The 16,970-nt window shown below is 37.9% G+C and overlaps 1 protein-coding gene across 3 annotated transcripts in view; it reads left to right on the forward strand.

The window, feature by feature from the left end:
* Nucleotides 1-16,970, forward strand: part of PTPRA (protein tyrosine phosphatase receptor type A) — a 188,100-nt gene that overhangs the window by 112,846 nt on the left and 58,284 nt on the right. Inside the window, exons 2-4 of one of the 3 annotated variants that reach the window (XM_082644656.1) lie at nt 5,052-5,130; nt 6,267-6,608; nt 12,889-12,915. In XM_082644656.1, coding sequence (XP_082500782.1) covers nt 5,058-5,130; nt 6,267-6,608; nt 12,889-12,915 — 442 coding nt within the window. In that variant the 5' untranslated portion in view covers nt 5,052-5,057. Of the gene's footprint in view, nt 1-5,051; nt 5,131-6,266; nt 6,609-12,888; nt 12,916-16,970 lie in introns of those variants that run through there. The other 2 variants (XM_082644657.1, XM_082644658.1) reach the window with 2 other exon arrangements.

Below are 16,970 nucleotides of genomic sequence, written 5' to 3' on the forward strand. Positions count from 1 at the left end.
TATGAGAGTATTTGTTTACACAAACTTGTTTACACAAACCCTTGCCCCAACGCAGTGTTGTTAAAGTTTTTTAATATATTTTTTATATTTGCCTATCTGATAGGTGCAGTATGGCTTTAATTTGGCTTTCTTTGATCATGAGTGAGTTTAAGCATTTTTTCTTATATCAGTATTTAAGAGAACTATTTAGTTTTCTGTGAATTGTCTGTTTCATCTCTTTTACTCTTTTGCCATCTCTTAATCTGTAGGACTCCTTTATATATCAAGGAAAATAGACCTTTGTGAATGAGTTGGAAATATTTTTAAAGAGCTCATTCTTTAAAAATATGGAGGTAGCTGTTTTAGTGGAATGGTGGAAAAAGAAGCCAGATTGCCATGGAGACAACTCTTTCTAGAAATTTGGCTGTGAAGTGGAGTAGAGAGAATGCTAGCTGGAGGATTGATATAGATGAAAAGGAGTTCTTTTCTTTGAGAAATTCTTAATTGTGTTTAAATGCTGTTATGAAAGGGCGTTAAACCTAGAAGATGGTGTTAGAGGATCTACGGGACAAGGTTCCTAAGGGACTGAGATTCTTGGGAGGAATTGCAGAGAAGGAAGAAATTTGTAAATAAGGTGACTGGTAGGTAAGGGTGTCCCAGTCTAGTGGTTTCTCTTACCTCTGAAGTGAAGGCAAGGCCAACAGCCAAGGATGTGAGAGGAGATGGTTGGAGAGGAGAGGAGGTTCTTTGAAATCACTGGAGCATTAGAGAGAGAGCTGAGTAGGGAAATACAGAAAGATTGCAGAAAGTGTTCAGAGTTCCATTGAGGCAGAAACAGTGATCTTAACCTTATGGGTTGTTTGATTTTCTTAAGGAGCATTTGGCAGTCCAGGTGTAAGGCTGACAGTTGGATTAGTTCAGGGTTGGGAATATTTCCCCCATATAGGTGTAATAGAAGAACAACGTAGCAAAAGAATTTAGGATATTGGCAAGGTAGTGATTGAACTAACACCAAGTTTTCTTGGTTGAGTAGAGAAGGAAATAAAGACAGAACAGAGATATTGGAAAGAAAATTAGAGGTTCAAGGGACTGAAAGCCTGGGTGAGGTCAAAGTGCAGGTATAGTAGACATAATAGAGTGTGAACTGCAAGGGTAAGGGAGTATGGGTTGGAGAGTGGGAAAGTAAGATTCCGTATGAGAGCTTTTCCTGGTGCTGACAAAATCTAGAGCGCAGCCATTGTCATGACCAGCCCCAGTGGAGTGGAGGTATAAGGTCATTGGAGTTGAGGAAGTCAGGGAACTCAGAAACTTGTCTGGATGTGAATTGTGGCTGTCATCTGTAAAGATGTTGAAACAAAATCTTTCAGGAGAATATCAGGACTTTGGAATGGGAAGAAAACTGTGAGCCACAATGCAGTGTCTTCAGTGACAAGTGAGTGCCAGGAAATCATAAGGCAAAAAAGCCTTCAAGAACAGGGCGTATTAGAGCAGACTCCAGGAAAAATGGTTTGCATATGGCATCCTAGAGGACTGAGGAAATCTCAACTCTACTTCCTGACTTTGCAGCTTTGGAATACTTGGAATGAAAGACTTGGAGACTGGAGGAGGGAAAGTTAAGCATAGGTGTAGTTGCAGTTTAGTCAGGGTGTCAGAAGTCACAGGAATTTACTTGAGGGTCTTTATATCCTCTGGGAAGAATGAGGCCTTTACAATGGTTTTCCTGGTTGTGGTCCATGGATATACCTTGTTACTGACATGGCTCTTCGTAAATTCTGACATGCCTCTCACTCCCTAGTTTATGCATACAAATCCTCTCCAACTTGCCATCCAGTATGCATTTGTTCTTTTCCTTGAATTCTTTCACTTCACTTTCCTCTGCAGTTTCCTTCCTTTAGTTTTGCTTCTTATATTCATGCTTTGTAGTGAAATCTATTTTCTTTTTAACTTAGTTTTATTATTTTTATTTATAAAAATATCATGCTCCTTATTTGAAAAATCTTGGAAATAAAATACAATATAAAGAAAATAAAAATCAAAAAATGCTATGCTAAAATGTTTATAGATTTTTTCTTCCAGGCTTACTTTCATGCATATACATTCATATACATACATAAATTTAGTTGAGATCAAATGGTATATTCAGAGTTTTTTTAGTATTTATTTACTTATTTTATTATTATTTATTTGTTTGTGCCAGGTCTTAGTTGCAGCTCTCGGGCTCCTTAGTTGCTGCTCGAGGGCCCCTTAGTTGCAGCTCTCGGGCTCCTTAATTGTGGTGTGTGAACTCAGTTGCAGCATGCATGTGAGATCTAGTTACCTGACCAGGGATCAAAGCTAGGCCTCCTGCATTTGGAGCACGGAGTCTTAACCACTGCACCACCAGGGAAGTCCCTATATTCAGTTTTGATCTGATGGGTTTTTTTAAGCTTAAAAATGATGGACTTGTTCCATTTTCTTAAATTCTTCGAATACAGCATATTGAATAGCAACAATTATTGTCTTGAAGAGCAGCATAATACTACTGACTTTTCCCTATTTTCCCTATTTTTGGGTATTTGGATTGTTTGCATTTTTCCACTTAATGAATAGTTCCATATCATTTTAATCTGAGTTTCAGATTATTTACATATACTCATTTCCAAGTACATATACTTGGAAATGGGTCAGAAAACAATGTGGGCACCTTTAAGTTCTTGTATAATCTTTCTGGAAAGGAGTTTGCTATTATAGGCTAATTGGTATTCCCATCAGTAGTTTGAGTTCTATTTTGAGTACCAAGGAGCACAATTGCTTGAGTCATATGGTAAGAATATGTTTAGTTTTGTAAGAAACCACCAAACTGCCTTCCAAAGTGGCTACACCATTTTGAATTCCCACAGTGAATGGGAGTTGTTGCTGCTCTGCAGAAGCACCAGGATTTGATGTTATCAGTGTTTTGGATTTTGGGCATTCTGATAGGTGTGTAGTGGTGTCTCATTGTTTTAATTTGCAATTCCCTAATGACATATGTTGCTGAACATCTTTTCATATGCTTTTTTGCTATTTTGTATCTTCTTTGGTGAGGTGTCTGTTCAGGTCTGACTTTTTAAATTGGGTTGATAGTTTTTTTATTGTTGAGTTTTAAGAGTTCTTTATTTTGGATAGCAGTCCTTTACCTGATGTGTGTTTGGCAAATATTTTCTCGCAGTCTGTGGCTTGTCTTCTCATTCTCTTGACATTGTCTTTTGCAGCGCAGAAGTTTTAAATTTTGATGAAGTGCAGCTTATTGATTATTTTTTTATGGCTCTGCCTTTGGTGTTGTATCTTAAAAGTCATTGCTAAACCCAAGGTCATGTAGGTTTTCTCCTATGTTATCTTCCAGGAGTCTTTTATATTTACATCTAGGTCTGTGATTCATTTTGAGTTAATTTTTGTGAAGAGTATAAGGTCTGTGTCTAGATTTTTTTTTTTTGTATATGTATGCCAAGCTATTCCAGCACCATTTTTTGAAAAGACTATCTTTGCTCCATTGTATTGCCTTTACTCCTTTGTAAAAGATCTCTTGACTATGTTTATGTGGGTCTATATCTGGGTTCTCTCTCGTGTTCCATTGGTCTATTTGTCTGTTCTTTCACCAATACCACACTGCCTTGATTACTATTTGCTTTTTTATATTACTATTTGCTTTTACAGTAATCCTCCAACTTTGCTTCAGTATTGAGCTAGCTATTCTCAGTCTTTTGCATCTCTATATAAACTTAACCAGTTGTTGATATCCACAAAATAGCTTGGTAGGATTTTGATTGAGATTGCACTGAATCTATAAACCCAGTTGGGAGGAACTGACGTCTTGACAATATTGAGTCCTCCTATCCATGAACATTGTTTATGATTGATTTCTTTTATATTTTGTAGCTTTTATTTTTTTCTATTGTCAGATATTCCATTTTTACCTTTGTGATTTATTCTTTTGTGATTTCTTACAATGCATTTATGTTTAGAAAATCCTTCCTCACTCTGAAATCACATTTTCATTTATTCCCTCTTAAAATGTGTTTGTAAGCATTTAATTTTTCAGCCCATCTGGATCTTATTTTGATATATGGAATGAGGTGATGGTCTAACCCCCTCCCCGCAAATACACTGTTATTTTTCCTAAAACCATGTCCTATTGGTTTATCAAGAATAGACATGGATACATACATAATAATCAGCCTTCCAATCTGTTTTCTAACCCTTATGGAGGGAATTGTATGCTTTCCCAATTTTGGATAATGGTCGGGGGGAAGAAGGGAACTGGTCAAATCTTGTATTGCTGTACCTTGGGAAGGCCACTGGCTGAACCCAATTCCCTGCTAGGCATGGTTATTGGTATCAGAGGCAAACTCCTGGGATGTGCATAAACCACCTGCATTTCTCCACGCTCCCTCAGAGATTGTCATGTGCCTGGTGGAGAGGCATGTGCTGATTCCCTTGGAGAGTCACTACCATATTAAATTACCTCTAGGCTGTGAGTTTCATGAAAATGGGACCTCGGAGTGTATTGCTCCCTAGTTGTTTCCCTAGTACCTAGCTTAGTATAGGGCATAGACATCTGAATGTATGAATGAGCCACTACTACCAATGGGAATGTACCATAGCCCTCTGATATGGTTTGAAGTGAAATAAGAGGTTGAGAACAGCTGTATAATGTCTGCTTTGGAGGGTAGTACATTCATGCAGTCAACCTACCTTCTCCATACTTCTCATTCTGAAGACACTAAAGCTGGGAAACTTTTAAATGGATTGCTACCTGCCTCTCACCCCCAGAGATGTAGTCTGGCACAGGGATTTTATTTTTGTTAAGTTCTTTGAGTGATTCTAAAGTACAGCCAAGGTGCAGAACCACTGCTCTTACTTACAGTTGTGTAAAGATTCAATTAAGTAGCTGGATTCCTGGGGAATTGTGCTTACCAGACTCCCAAAAGATCATTGGTCCTGTGTGTGCACTTTAATAGCTAGGAAGAGTTTGCCCAAAATACTCCTTTGGTGAGTAGTTTGGACATAGTTACAGTATAATGGGACCTTATCTAAAATGGCTCTCTATTTTCCAGGTCAACATGGATTCCTGGTTCCTTCTTGTTCTGCTTGGCAGTGGTCTGATACACGTTGGTGCCAACAACACTACCATAGGTAAAGTGCCATTTGATAAGACTGGTATTTGGAATAGAATTTTGGTTTTATGTTTAATGACCCAAATTTGAAGGCCTCGGTGGTACTGAAGAAAGAAAAAATATTAAAGTTTTACTTAAAAGTGATAGTAAAATGTCTTTGCACATCTCTGGGTTATAGTGTATGCTATGCTCAGCATTGTTCTATATACCATATACTACTTTAAATAAAGAGATTATGTATTCATTCCTGAAAAGTTAAAAAAAAGAAAAGAAAATGGTTGCTATTTAAGACTCATATATTGATTCTGAGGAACTAAGTAAAGAATCCAGTTTCTCCCTCCATTAGACAGTAATCCTTTGGAAGTGAGGGAAGGATTCAGCATTAAAACAAGAGTATGTGCTACTTGGCATATACCCAGAGAAAACTGTAATTCAGAAAGATACATGCACCCCTATGTTCATAGCTGCACTGTTCACAATAGCCAAAACATGGAAACAACCTAAATGTCGATCAACAGATAAAGATGTGGTACATATATACAATGGAATACTACTCAGCCATAAAAAAAAACGAAAAAAAAAGGAACAAAATAATGCCATTTGTAGCTACTTGGATACAACTAGAGATTATCATACTAAGTGAAGTAAGAAAGATCCCATATGATACCACTTATATGTAGAATCTAAAATATGGCGCAAATGAACCTATCTACGAAACAAAAATAGAGTCACAGACATAGAGAACAGACTTGTGGTTCCAAGGGGGAGAGGGGGAGGGAGAGGGATGGACTGGGAGTTTGGGGTTGGTAGGTGCAAACTCTTACATTTAGAATGGATAAAGAACAGGGTCCTACCATATAGCACAGGGAACTATATCTAATCTCCTAGGACAAATGATAATGGTAAAGAATGTATATATATGTATAACTGAGTCACTTTGCTATACAGCAGAGATTGACACAACATTGTAAATCAATTATACTTCAATTTTTTTTAAAGATAATAAAATAAAAGAGTGTGAGGTGTATGTGTATGTATCTGCTCATTGGTCTCCAAGTGTTTGAGAGTGTAATAAGGGCTTGCTGCTTTGTGCCTCATACCTGTTGAGCTCTCAAATTCTTTGTGTGATGTTTTCTTGTTTTTTTGTGTTTGTAGTTTCACCTTCAGTAGGCGTTACAAGATCTATTAAAGCATCTACAGCAGAACCACTTAAAGAAGAGACCCAAACTTCAAATCCTACTTCTTCAGTAACTTCTCCTTCCTTGGCACCAACATTCAGCCCAAGCCTAACTCTGGAACCCACCTATGTAACCACTGTCAATTCTTCAGACTCTGACAATGGGACCACAAGAACAGTAAGCACCAATTCTGTAGTCACTGCAGTTTCACCAAATGGAACATGGCTTCCAGATAACCAGTTCACAGATACCAGAACAGAACCTTGGGAGGGGAATGCCAGCACTGCAGCAACCACTCCAGAAACCTTTCCTCCTTCAGGTACTAGAGGTGGTTTCTATTTGTTCTTTCATTACCTCTTTGAGTTTGTTCACCCTTTTATTATTTTTGTTTGTGTTTTCTAGCCGTAAAATTTCTTGAAATAAGTAAAATCACCCAAGCACAAAGTAATGAAACCTAGATATAGGGGATTCTCAGGAATATCTGGTTAACACAGAGTTAAGAGGAAAGAAGATAGGGGACTTCCCCTGTGGTCCAGTGGTTAAGACTCTGCACTTCCAATGCAGGGGGCCCAGGTTCGATCCCTGGTCAGGGAACTGAAATCCTGCGTGCCGTGTGGCCAAAAAAAAAAAAGGAGGTAAGAAGATAGATTCTGGAGGTTATCCTGCTTTGCATGGGATCCTGGTTAGACTGGGGAGACTTAATCATGTTTAATGGTAGAGAAGAAGGTTGAAAATATAAGAGAAAGAGGAGAGCTAATTGATGATGTGAGAGACTGAAGATGAAAGGATAGTGAAACTGAGTAATAGTATTAGCCTTGAAAAGGAAGGGATCCATGGAGACCATGGGAAGGAGAAGGGGTCTGGGTGTCTATAACAATTAGATAAGAGGGGAAGGCCTGTGGCCAGGAGTAGAGTTAGGAAGAGGAATTCAGGGAAACAGTTAAGTTACACTGCCAGTTTGTTCAGGGCCTCAGCCCAGCCCACTTCTCTTCTTGAATCAATCACTGGTTGAAGTGGAAGTGGCTTTGAAGATAGAATCAGAGACCTAAATCTGAGACCAGGTTGGGTAGAGCAAATTTCCGAGGACTGGAGGGGGTCCCTCAAAGGGCTTCTGTGAGTAGTAAAGGAAATAATTGTTCCCTGACAGCTATATAATTGTCATTCCTTTTCTAGCAAAAATCAGTTACTCTTCTTTGGTCTTATCCCCTTGGCTCATATTTTTTCCTTGTTAGAAGGTGAGTGCCCCAGATGGAATCACATATGGCTCCTGGGGGGCATATTTACTGAATTGAATCTCATTTGCTGATGACATCTCTTTTTTTTTTTTTTTTTTTTCTTGTGGTACGCGGGCCTCTCACTGTTGTGGTCTCTCCCATTGCGGAGCACAGGCTCCGGACGCGCAGGCTCTGCGGCCATGGCTCACGGGCCCAGCCGCTCCGCGGCATATGGGATCCTCCCAGACCGGGGCACGAACCCGTGTCCCCTGCATCAGCAGGCGGACTCTCAACCTCTGCGCCACCAGGGAAGCCAGCTGATGACATCTTTTAGCTAGACCTTACAACTCAGGCCCTGCACCTGCCAGCTTTAATCCCATATTTTCTACTATAAAGGTTATGCAGCATTTGCAGTTAAGAGCACAATCTGCTGAGCCACACTACTTGATTTTGAATCCTGACTCTGCCATACACTAGCTGTGTGACAATAGGCAAGTCTATTTAACCTCTTTACCTCAGTTTCTTCATCAGTATATAAGAATGAATGATGATGATAGTACTTACTTCATAAAGGAGCTGTTAGGATTAAACAAGTTAATATGGGTAAAACATTTATAATGGGGCCTACATATGGTAAGCACTAATTTTAAGTGTTAGGCATCGTACTATGAGTTTTATAGAAGTAATTCCTGTGAAGTATCCTATGGATCCTATTAAGTAGGTTCTATTTTATGTTTTATAGGTGAAGGAGTTTTACAGTGTTTTTCAAAGCACAGGTCATGACTGATTCTTGAAATCAGTTTAGTGAGCCACCACAAATTTGTGTGTGTGTCCTCTTCCATTTTTATTCTTTTCATGTTACATATATTATTTTGTAAAACTTTTGTTTCAGTTATACACAAACACATACTGAGTAATGGTGTAAAAATTTATTTCTTTCTGTAAATTATGGCCATTGCTTAGAGAGGAAAAGCAAAATAACTTGTACAAGCTGAAGTAGTAAATGGAAAAGGTGAGACTGTCACTGACTGTCTTCACGGCCTGTGCTCTTCTATTCTGTACTGTCTTTGATTTAACAATTCTGTGAGATGACCAGGAGTAATTATCTCTTTTTAGTAGTTGCTTGATGTAAGACCTTAGAGGTTAAATAATTTGCCTTAGATCTGAAGGCTGTCAAGTAGCAAGTAAGACCTATTTCTCACTTCTGTGGTCTCTCCACACTGCTGTTAGGGAACCGAGTTTTCTACAATCTGCTGTAGGTCCAAATTATGCCGTAGCTGAGAAACCAGTTACTATACAGTTAACACATTTTATGTCTCAGAGGAGGCTGAGACTGCCTTTCACTGGTGGCTCTTATTCAAGATCAGTAGAAGGAAAACTTTATGGTACATCAGGTGTTACAGCCTGAAACCCCACATCTGCCGTGTCACCACCATTTTATCAAGCCTCCCATAATTGTTACATCATAACTTTTGGTAAAATCAGTATTTAATGTTTTATATTACTGTGACTATATAATACTATTCCATGCTGAGCTGTGATGTGATTATTTTTTCTTTCTTGTACAACTTTTTTCTGGATTTAATAATTACCTTTTATTTTTTGCTGTTGGAAGCCGCTTCTTCCCAAACTTTCCATAGGCTTGTAATACAGTTAGTTTTCCACAAAGTCAGACCTATTAGATAATCTGTTTATTTCTTTTTTACCTAGAGATGGTCCTCCTGAGTCCTCCATTGTCATTGTCTTATTGAAGCCTAGGTTTTTTCTGATCACTAGGGCTGCTACTCAAGTGTCAGCCTGGGATTTCCCTTCTCTATCGTTCTGGGAATTTCCTTTGCTGCTTCCTGGCTTCCATATTGTCTTCTTTCATGGATTACCCCATCACTTAGTAGAACGTATCCTCCAGTAGCTTCCTGAGAAAGGGGTCCATGGGAGGTAAATTGCATGAGGAATTACATGTCTAAAAATATCTTTAGGGGTGTGTATAGAATTTGAGGACATATTTTTTTTCCCTAGAATTTTTAAAGCATTGTCCTAACTGACTTCTAATTCACAGGCTTGGAGAATTCTACTGCTATCCTGATTCCTAATTGTTTGTGTGTCTTTAAAGATCTTCTCTTCATCATTGGTGCCCTGAAATTTCATAGAAATGGGTCTTGATGTGGGTCTTTTTCTTTCATTAATTATTTTGGGATAGGAGCTTTGGAGCTTTCGTCCTTCAGTTCTGGAAATTTTTCTTGTATTTGTTCAAAAATGTTCTTCCCTCTTCCATTTTCTCTGTTCTTTTCATCTAAAATCCTTATTATTTGGATATTGGACATATCCTGAATTAATTCTTTAATCTTAATTTTTCTTTTCTATTGACCTTTGCTTTGAGTTTGTTTTTCACTCTTCTAAAATAACAAGTGTGTGTGTGTGTGTATATATATATATATACACACACACACACACACACACACACACTCATATACATTTTTTCTTCCATTTATAACAGATAATAAATGTACTGTGTACATTTCTACACATTACTTTTTTCAGTTAGCCTATCATACTTTTTCTATATTATAGTAAGGGGCTACCTCATTGTATGGCTTTACCTTGATGTATTTATCCAGTCTGCCCTATTAGCCAATGTTAAGGTTGGTTTTTTGTTTTTTTTTTAATTAATTAATCTATTTATCTTGGGCTGCGTTGGGTCTTTGTTGCTGCATGCGGGCTTTCTCTAGTTGCCGTGAGCAGGGGCTACTCTTCATTGTGGTGCATGGGCTTCTCATTGTGGTGCTTTCTCTTGTTGCAGAGCACGGGCTGTAGGTGCACAGGCTTTAGTAGTTGTGGCTCGTGGGCTTTAGAGCGCAGGCTCAGTAGTTGTGGCGCACGGGCTTAGTTGCTCCGTAGCATGGGGGGATCTTCCCGGACGAGGGATCGAACCCATGTCCCCTGCATTAGCAGGTGGATTCTTAACCACTGTGCCACCAGGGAAGTCCCCCCACTGTTTTAATGACTGTAACTGTATAAAATACTTAATGTCTGATAAGATGAGTCATCCTTTGTTAATCTTATTTTTCAGAATTTTGCTAGCAGTTCTTGATTATTTTTCTTCATAAGTGTTATAATCAACTTGTATAGCTGGAATAAAGTTTTTATAGATCATGTTAAGTTTATAGATTAACAGGGACAATTGATATTTTTAATTCTTCCTATCCAAGAACGCTGCGTATTCCATTTGCTGAAGTCTTTTATTTTGTATTTCTTGGAAGTGTTTTAAAATTTTCACCACTCGTGTTGCACGTGTTTTGTTCAGCTTATTTCTACATATTTCAAAGGTTTTTCTTTTTGTTTTGTTGTTTTTGTTTTTTGTTAGTATAGGTGGAATATGGTAGCCTCTAACTGGTTGCTGTTGGGGCTATGAAACCTATTTTTTTTAATTGGGATACAATTGAACATATAATACTGCTTTAGTTTTAGCTGTACAACATAAGGCCATTGATTTTTGTACATACAATATATTTTATGCTGATCATCTTAATTTCCTTTATGTTTGACATAATTTTCTTCAATTATCATAAGTTTTCAAATCATCTCATCTGCAAATATCTCTTTAAATTTCCAAATTTTTAGATCTCTTTTCTTCTGTTTAAATGAATTGGTGAATACCTCTAGAACAAAGTTAGGAAATAATAGTAAAAGTAGATAGCCTTGTTTTGGACTTGACTCTAAGGAGGATGATCTCAGTCGTTTTTCATTAAACATGGTGTTGACTCTTGTGTTGAGATAAACATATTTATCGTGTTCAGGATTTATTGACTCATTCCTGTTTTAAAGAGTATTTATGTCAAGAAGTGGTGTTAAATTTTGCCGGTTGACAGCTCAGCATCATTGAGCAAGATCTGTATGGGTTTTTTTCTTTTTTTTGTCATATGCTTCAGTGAATCATATTAATTGATTTTCTAATTTTGAACTATTTACATTCCAGCAAAAATAGCTCCACTTGGTCTTGTATTTTTCTTGAATGAACTGTTGCAATTTATTTGATATTATTTTATTTCGAATTTTTTCATTGATGTTTCTAAGTTATTTCTTTTTTTGTTAAAGATTTAATTTTTTATTTATTTTTGGCTGCGTTGGATCTTTGTTGCTGCACGTGGGCTTCCTCTAGCTGTGGAGAGCAGGGACTACTTCCTGGATTGAATGCTTCATTTGTTTATTTTTATTCTTAATTAATATGTATCTAATGCTATGAATTTTTTATAAGCACAGCTTTAGGCATATCCTATAAGTGTTCCTGTAGGTAGTTACATTAGTTAGGGAGTGGTCTAAGCGACTCTTACAAAGACATACCAAAATTCATTGACCACTTAAGTCACTTAAGACACAGACGTGTCTTTCTCTCCCCTTTCACATTCCAGACGTAGACAGGGGGGCTTTACCTCATCAGAGACCAAATTCCTTTTTTCTTGTGCCTCTGGCATCCTGACAGTTGCCCTCATCTGCTTGGTCAAGAGATGGCTCTCATCACTGGGTTCTGATTCCAGCCCCTGGGAAGGAGCAACAGAGGAAATAGTTACAAACAATTTCTTTTCCAAAAGGTGTGACCCAGAGGTTACTCTCATTGCTTTTGTTCACATCCCATTGACTGGAATTCTTCATATGATTACACCTAGAGTCTCAGAAATGTAGTCTCTAAATGGACAGGTTTGTGCTCAGCTAAAAGTGGGGGATGTTCTGTACTAAAGGCAAGAAGAGGAAGAGACTGATATTGGGGGAGTGTCAGTAGATTCTGCCACAAGTGTGATTTGTTATTTGTTTAGGCATTTTGCAGTTCGGTTTTGATTTTAATTTTCAAGTGTTTTCTTACTTTGTTAATTTCTAGTTTTATTGCATCATGGTAAAAGAATATTGTCTGTACTATTTCTACTACGAGGAATTTATAAGGGCTCTTGGATATTTCATAAGCCTTTGAAAAGGTTTTCTCTGTTAGTATACAGAGTTTGGTCTATGCCATTTAGAGTTTATTATCTATTATCATTTAGGTCTTTTATATTTTTAACTTAATTTTGCCCTGTTGCATTTTAATGGCTTAAAAAGACATAAAGACCTCAAGTACTATTGTGTTTATATTTCTCTTGGCATTCTTGTGTTTTTTATGAATGTTGATGCTGCATTGTTTTTGTACTCAGGGAGAAGGACAAACCATCGATAAAAAGTTTAGTGAATCTGGGCAGTCTTATTTCCCAGTTGTTGGAGGGTGCCTCATTGTAGCTCCAACATATACAAAGGGAAAAGTATCCATATTCCTAGAGCTTATTTTGTTTTACATTAGATTGAATAATAATGTTTGTCTTTAATCTGAGTGAATGTTTCTATTTTTTTTTACTTATTACACAGGTAATTCTGACTCCAAGGACAGAAGAGGTGAGCCATTCACCTTATGTTTCTTGTCCTTTTTACAGTGTACAATATTTGTTGCGTTTCCTCTGCTCAGTCTGTGGTAACCTTGTGCATCTCTGACTGTTACTTGTTTATTTTTCCTTAAGTTGTTTCCATATTAACCTCATGGAGAAGACTAACAGAAATAAGTATTCATTACGTTTTTAAATGTAGATGTTGTTTTTTCCCCTAGTCTATAAAATGTTGACCTCTTGTCACTTTATATGGATTTTATGGATTTTCAGCCCTCTGGTGTAACGTCCCTATGACTGGAGATGTTATGTCAGTGGTCTAAGCAGGACTGCAGAATCCCTGTTCACCAGAGAATAGAATACATGGGTACTCTTGTAGAAGTGGCATATTTCTCTTAGGACAACAGTAAGGCTACCATCAAAGAGCGTAAGATAGATTATCCAATGGTCTAAGAAATGATCATTGCATTTGAATTTGGAAAATACTAATCTGTGAAGCAATTTTTCTCATCTTGATTTCCTATTTTATCAAATCAGGCTTCTTGTGTTTTGTTTTGTTTTTTTCTGATTCCATTATTTAACCATGCACAATTTTTCCTGCATAAGTAATGGAACACTTGAAGGCTTATGAAGTCCCATTAAGTAGGGAGCATTTGAATCAGAAAAGTAGATACTCTGTACAGCAACTATAATTTAAGAAAGGAAAGAAAAGTAGATACTCTAACCCAAAGTGTTGCCCATCTGCCACTATGTTTGGTGAGGAACAGTGAGGTGTTATCATACTGTGTACAGATTTCCCTTGATTTTCCAGCTCTCGCTTTCTTAAACTCAGGAACTAGATTTGATTAATGTAGTGCCCTTGCTATTCACTTTCACTTACCAGATTCTCACTATCAAATGTAGAACTTAATAGATTTATGTTGCAATAGATACTTATATTTGCTCCCTAAAACAGCTCTTTTAACCAGTCTTATAATAAAATCAGAAGTCAAAGTGGTAGGCTTCAAAATTAAACATAAGATCTCTGATTCCTTCCTCTACTTAGTGTGTATTTTCATACTCTTCAGCCTTTTTCTTGCCCCAGATATTATCCCTGTTTTACCTAGCTGACTAAATATAGATGTGAGTAGTTTCAGTATTATGATTAAAAAGAAATAAATTACCTTAATTATCTAGATTATTGCTAATTGTGACATACTAATATAATAAATCTTTTTAAGTTTAAAAAATAATTTTGTATAATTGCCTTTGACCAAACAGGAAAATGAAGAGGCTTACATAGTCTCAGCCCCATATGTTATGATGATTTTACCAGAGCAAATCCTTAGAAGTATTGCTGTAAATTTTGATATCACATTCTAATTTTAAAGCCAAGTACTTTTTGAGAAATGAGGCTATTGTTTTGAAACATTTGCATTATAATGGGTTTGCTAAGCAAATGATGTCTTATGCAGATGATTAAGTGTTATAAATTTTTATGCATTGGCCTTTGATATGCTTTTTTTTTTTTTTTTTTTTTTTTTTTTTTTTGGTGATACGCGGGCCTCTCACTGTTGTGGCCTCTCAGGCTCCGGACACGCAGGCTTAGCAGCCATGGCTCACGGGCCCAGCCGCTCCGCAGCATGTGGGATCTTCCTGGACCGGGGCACGAACCCGTGTCCCCTGCATCGGCAGGCAGACTCTCAGCCACTGCGCCACCAGGGAAGCCCCTTTGATATGCTTTTGAACAGCAATAGCTGGTGTTTTAATTGCCAGCACATATAAGCATAAAAAAGAGAGGACGGGAGGCAAGCAACTTTGCTTCTTTTCTTTCAAAGTTGAAGAAACTAGTTATTTTCTCATGTGTATTATTTTTTAAATGTATTCCAAATTATTTTGGTAGAGCCAGCCTTTTCCCAATTTTGAAAAATATAAATCATATAAGATTTACCATTTTAACCACACAGTTCAGTGGCATTAAGTACATTTACATTGTTGTACAATCATCACCACCATCTGTCTCCAGAATTTTTTATTTTATTTTTTTAATATCATCCCAGACTAAAACTCTGTAACCCATTAAACAATAACTCCTCATTTCTCCTTCCCCCAGCCCCTGGTAACCACTAATCTACTTTCTGTCTCTGTAAATTTGTCTGTTCTGTGTACCTCATTTAAGTGGAGTCATACAGTATTTGTTCTTTTGTAACCAGCTTTTCTTTTAAAACATTTTCACTGGTGTTAATTTGGATGATTTGTGTACTATATAGTAATGTATTAAATCCAGTTCTGGCATTATCTACCAAGTACCTCTTCACCATGAAGTCAGTGGTCATGAGTATACTTTCCAGTTGTTATTTAGTCTTCGCTAGTTTTAAATCTCGGTTTCATTAGTTTTGTTCTAGGGCTCATGCCCCTGGGAGACAGTGATGGCAGTAGTATTGGGTAGAGGGAGGAAATGAGATACCATGGAGTCAGAGCAAAGGCAGCAAAAGCATTAGTATATGTGGTTAAAACGTGGGCTCTGGAGCTAGACCACCTGAGTTTGTATGTTGACTCTCTACCACTTACCAGCAGGGTGGGGTAGGTATTTAACTCCTATGCCTCCTTTTGCCATTGGCAAAATAGGATGGGAACAGAATTTCCTTCATTAGGGTTGTTGTGAGGAATGAACTAACATTGAACTAGTGCTTGGCCTACTGCTGGGTCAGCATATAGCAGTTGCTTAGCAACTCTTTACCACCACCACCACTCTGCTACTATTACTGTTAATTAGATGGGAGCCTAAGGGGATCAGGAATCTCAGCCAGCCAGTCAGACTTTGTGGAAACAAGGGTGCGCTCCAAGGCAGGGTCACGCTGCAGTTTACTACCACAACTGTAGACATTAGCTCATCCTCTGCCCTGTACCTTTTAAACAAAGTTCTGCATAAACCTGTCTCATCTTACTTTTTATTTTAATAGTTTTTTAAATTAGGGTTTTCACATGAAGACTTTATAACTGATATTTGTTAAACAGCAAGAATACAGGATAAAACTATTCTAACCATACTTTACATTATTTTAGATGTAATTTCTATAACTGGGTTTTTTCAAAAAATCTGGACTAGTACCTGTTAGTATTTGTGAAGGAGTCCTTGAGCTACAGAGTTCTAGAACCAGGTAGGATAAACATTCTGTTGCACCCCAGAGGCTCCTTAAAGTTTCTCAGCTCTCAAATCAGATCACCTGCTCCCCCTGGGTTTCTCTTTCAATACTTTGCTAGAGTTGAAGTCTAGAAGGGGGTTGGCATTCTTGTTAGAGAGGTATTTTGGAGGCTTCCCTTGTGGCACAGTGGTTAAGAATCCTCCTGCCAATGCAGGGGACACAGGTTCAAGCCCTGGTCCAGAAAGATCCCACATGCCGCGTAGCAACTAAGCCCGTGCACCACAACTAGTGAGCCTGCGCTCTAGAACCCGCAAGCCACGACTACTGAGCCCTCATGCTGCAACTACTGAAGCCTGCGTGCCTAGAGCCCGTGCTCTGCAACAAGAGAAGCCACCGCAATGAGAAGCCCATGTACCACAACGAAGAGTAGCCCCGGCTCACCGCAACTAGAGAAAGCCTGTGTGCAGTAACGAAGACCCAACACAGCCAAAACATAAAAATAAATAAAACAAATAAATTTTTTTAAAAAATAGGGATTTTGGGATTAACATAGTAAGTGACATTATTAAGTGAACTTCATTTATGATGGCTTTCCCTAAGCACCTTTAATAATATATTCATTCAGCACCTATGAGGTGCTGAGGATTCTAGAAAGAAAAAAAAAAAGTTCCCTGTCTGATGGAAGAAACGTGTGAACACCAAGAATCAGAGCCCACTCAGCTACATGCTATTGGATATATACCATACAAAGTGCTATGAGGGGAGCTTAAAAGGCTCACTATACCTGGGGAGTGGGAAGGAGGCATGAAGGTGAGTTTTGGGCAGTTTAATATAGTAACTGAGGAAAATGAGGATGCATGAGACAGGGTAAAAGCAAGGAGACATGAAAGAGCCAGTCATGTGTTTGAGGTTGATGTGCATGAGGTGGGAAGTGGTCAGAGGT

Source organism: Mesoplodon mirus, assembly GCF_964341445.2.
Source record: "Mesoplodon mirus genome assembly, chromosome: 15".
Taxonomy (NCBI): domain Eukaryota; kingdom Metazoa; phylum Chordata; class Mammalia; order Artiodactyla; family Ziphiidae; genus Mesoplodon; species Mesoplodon mirus.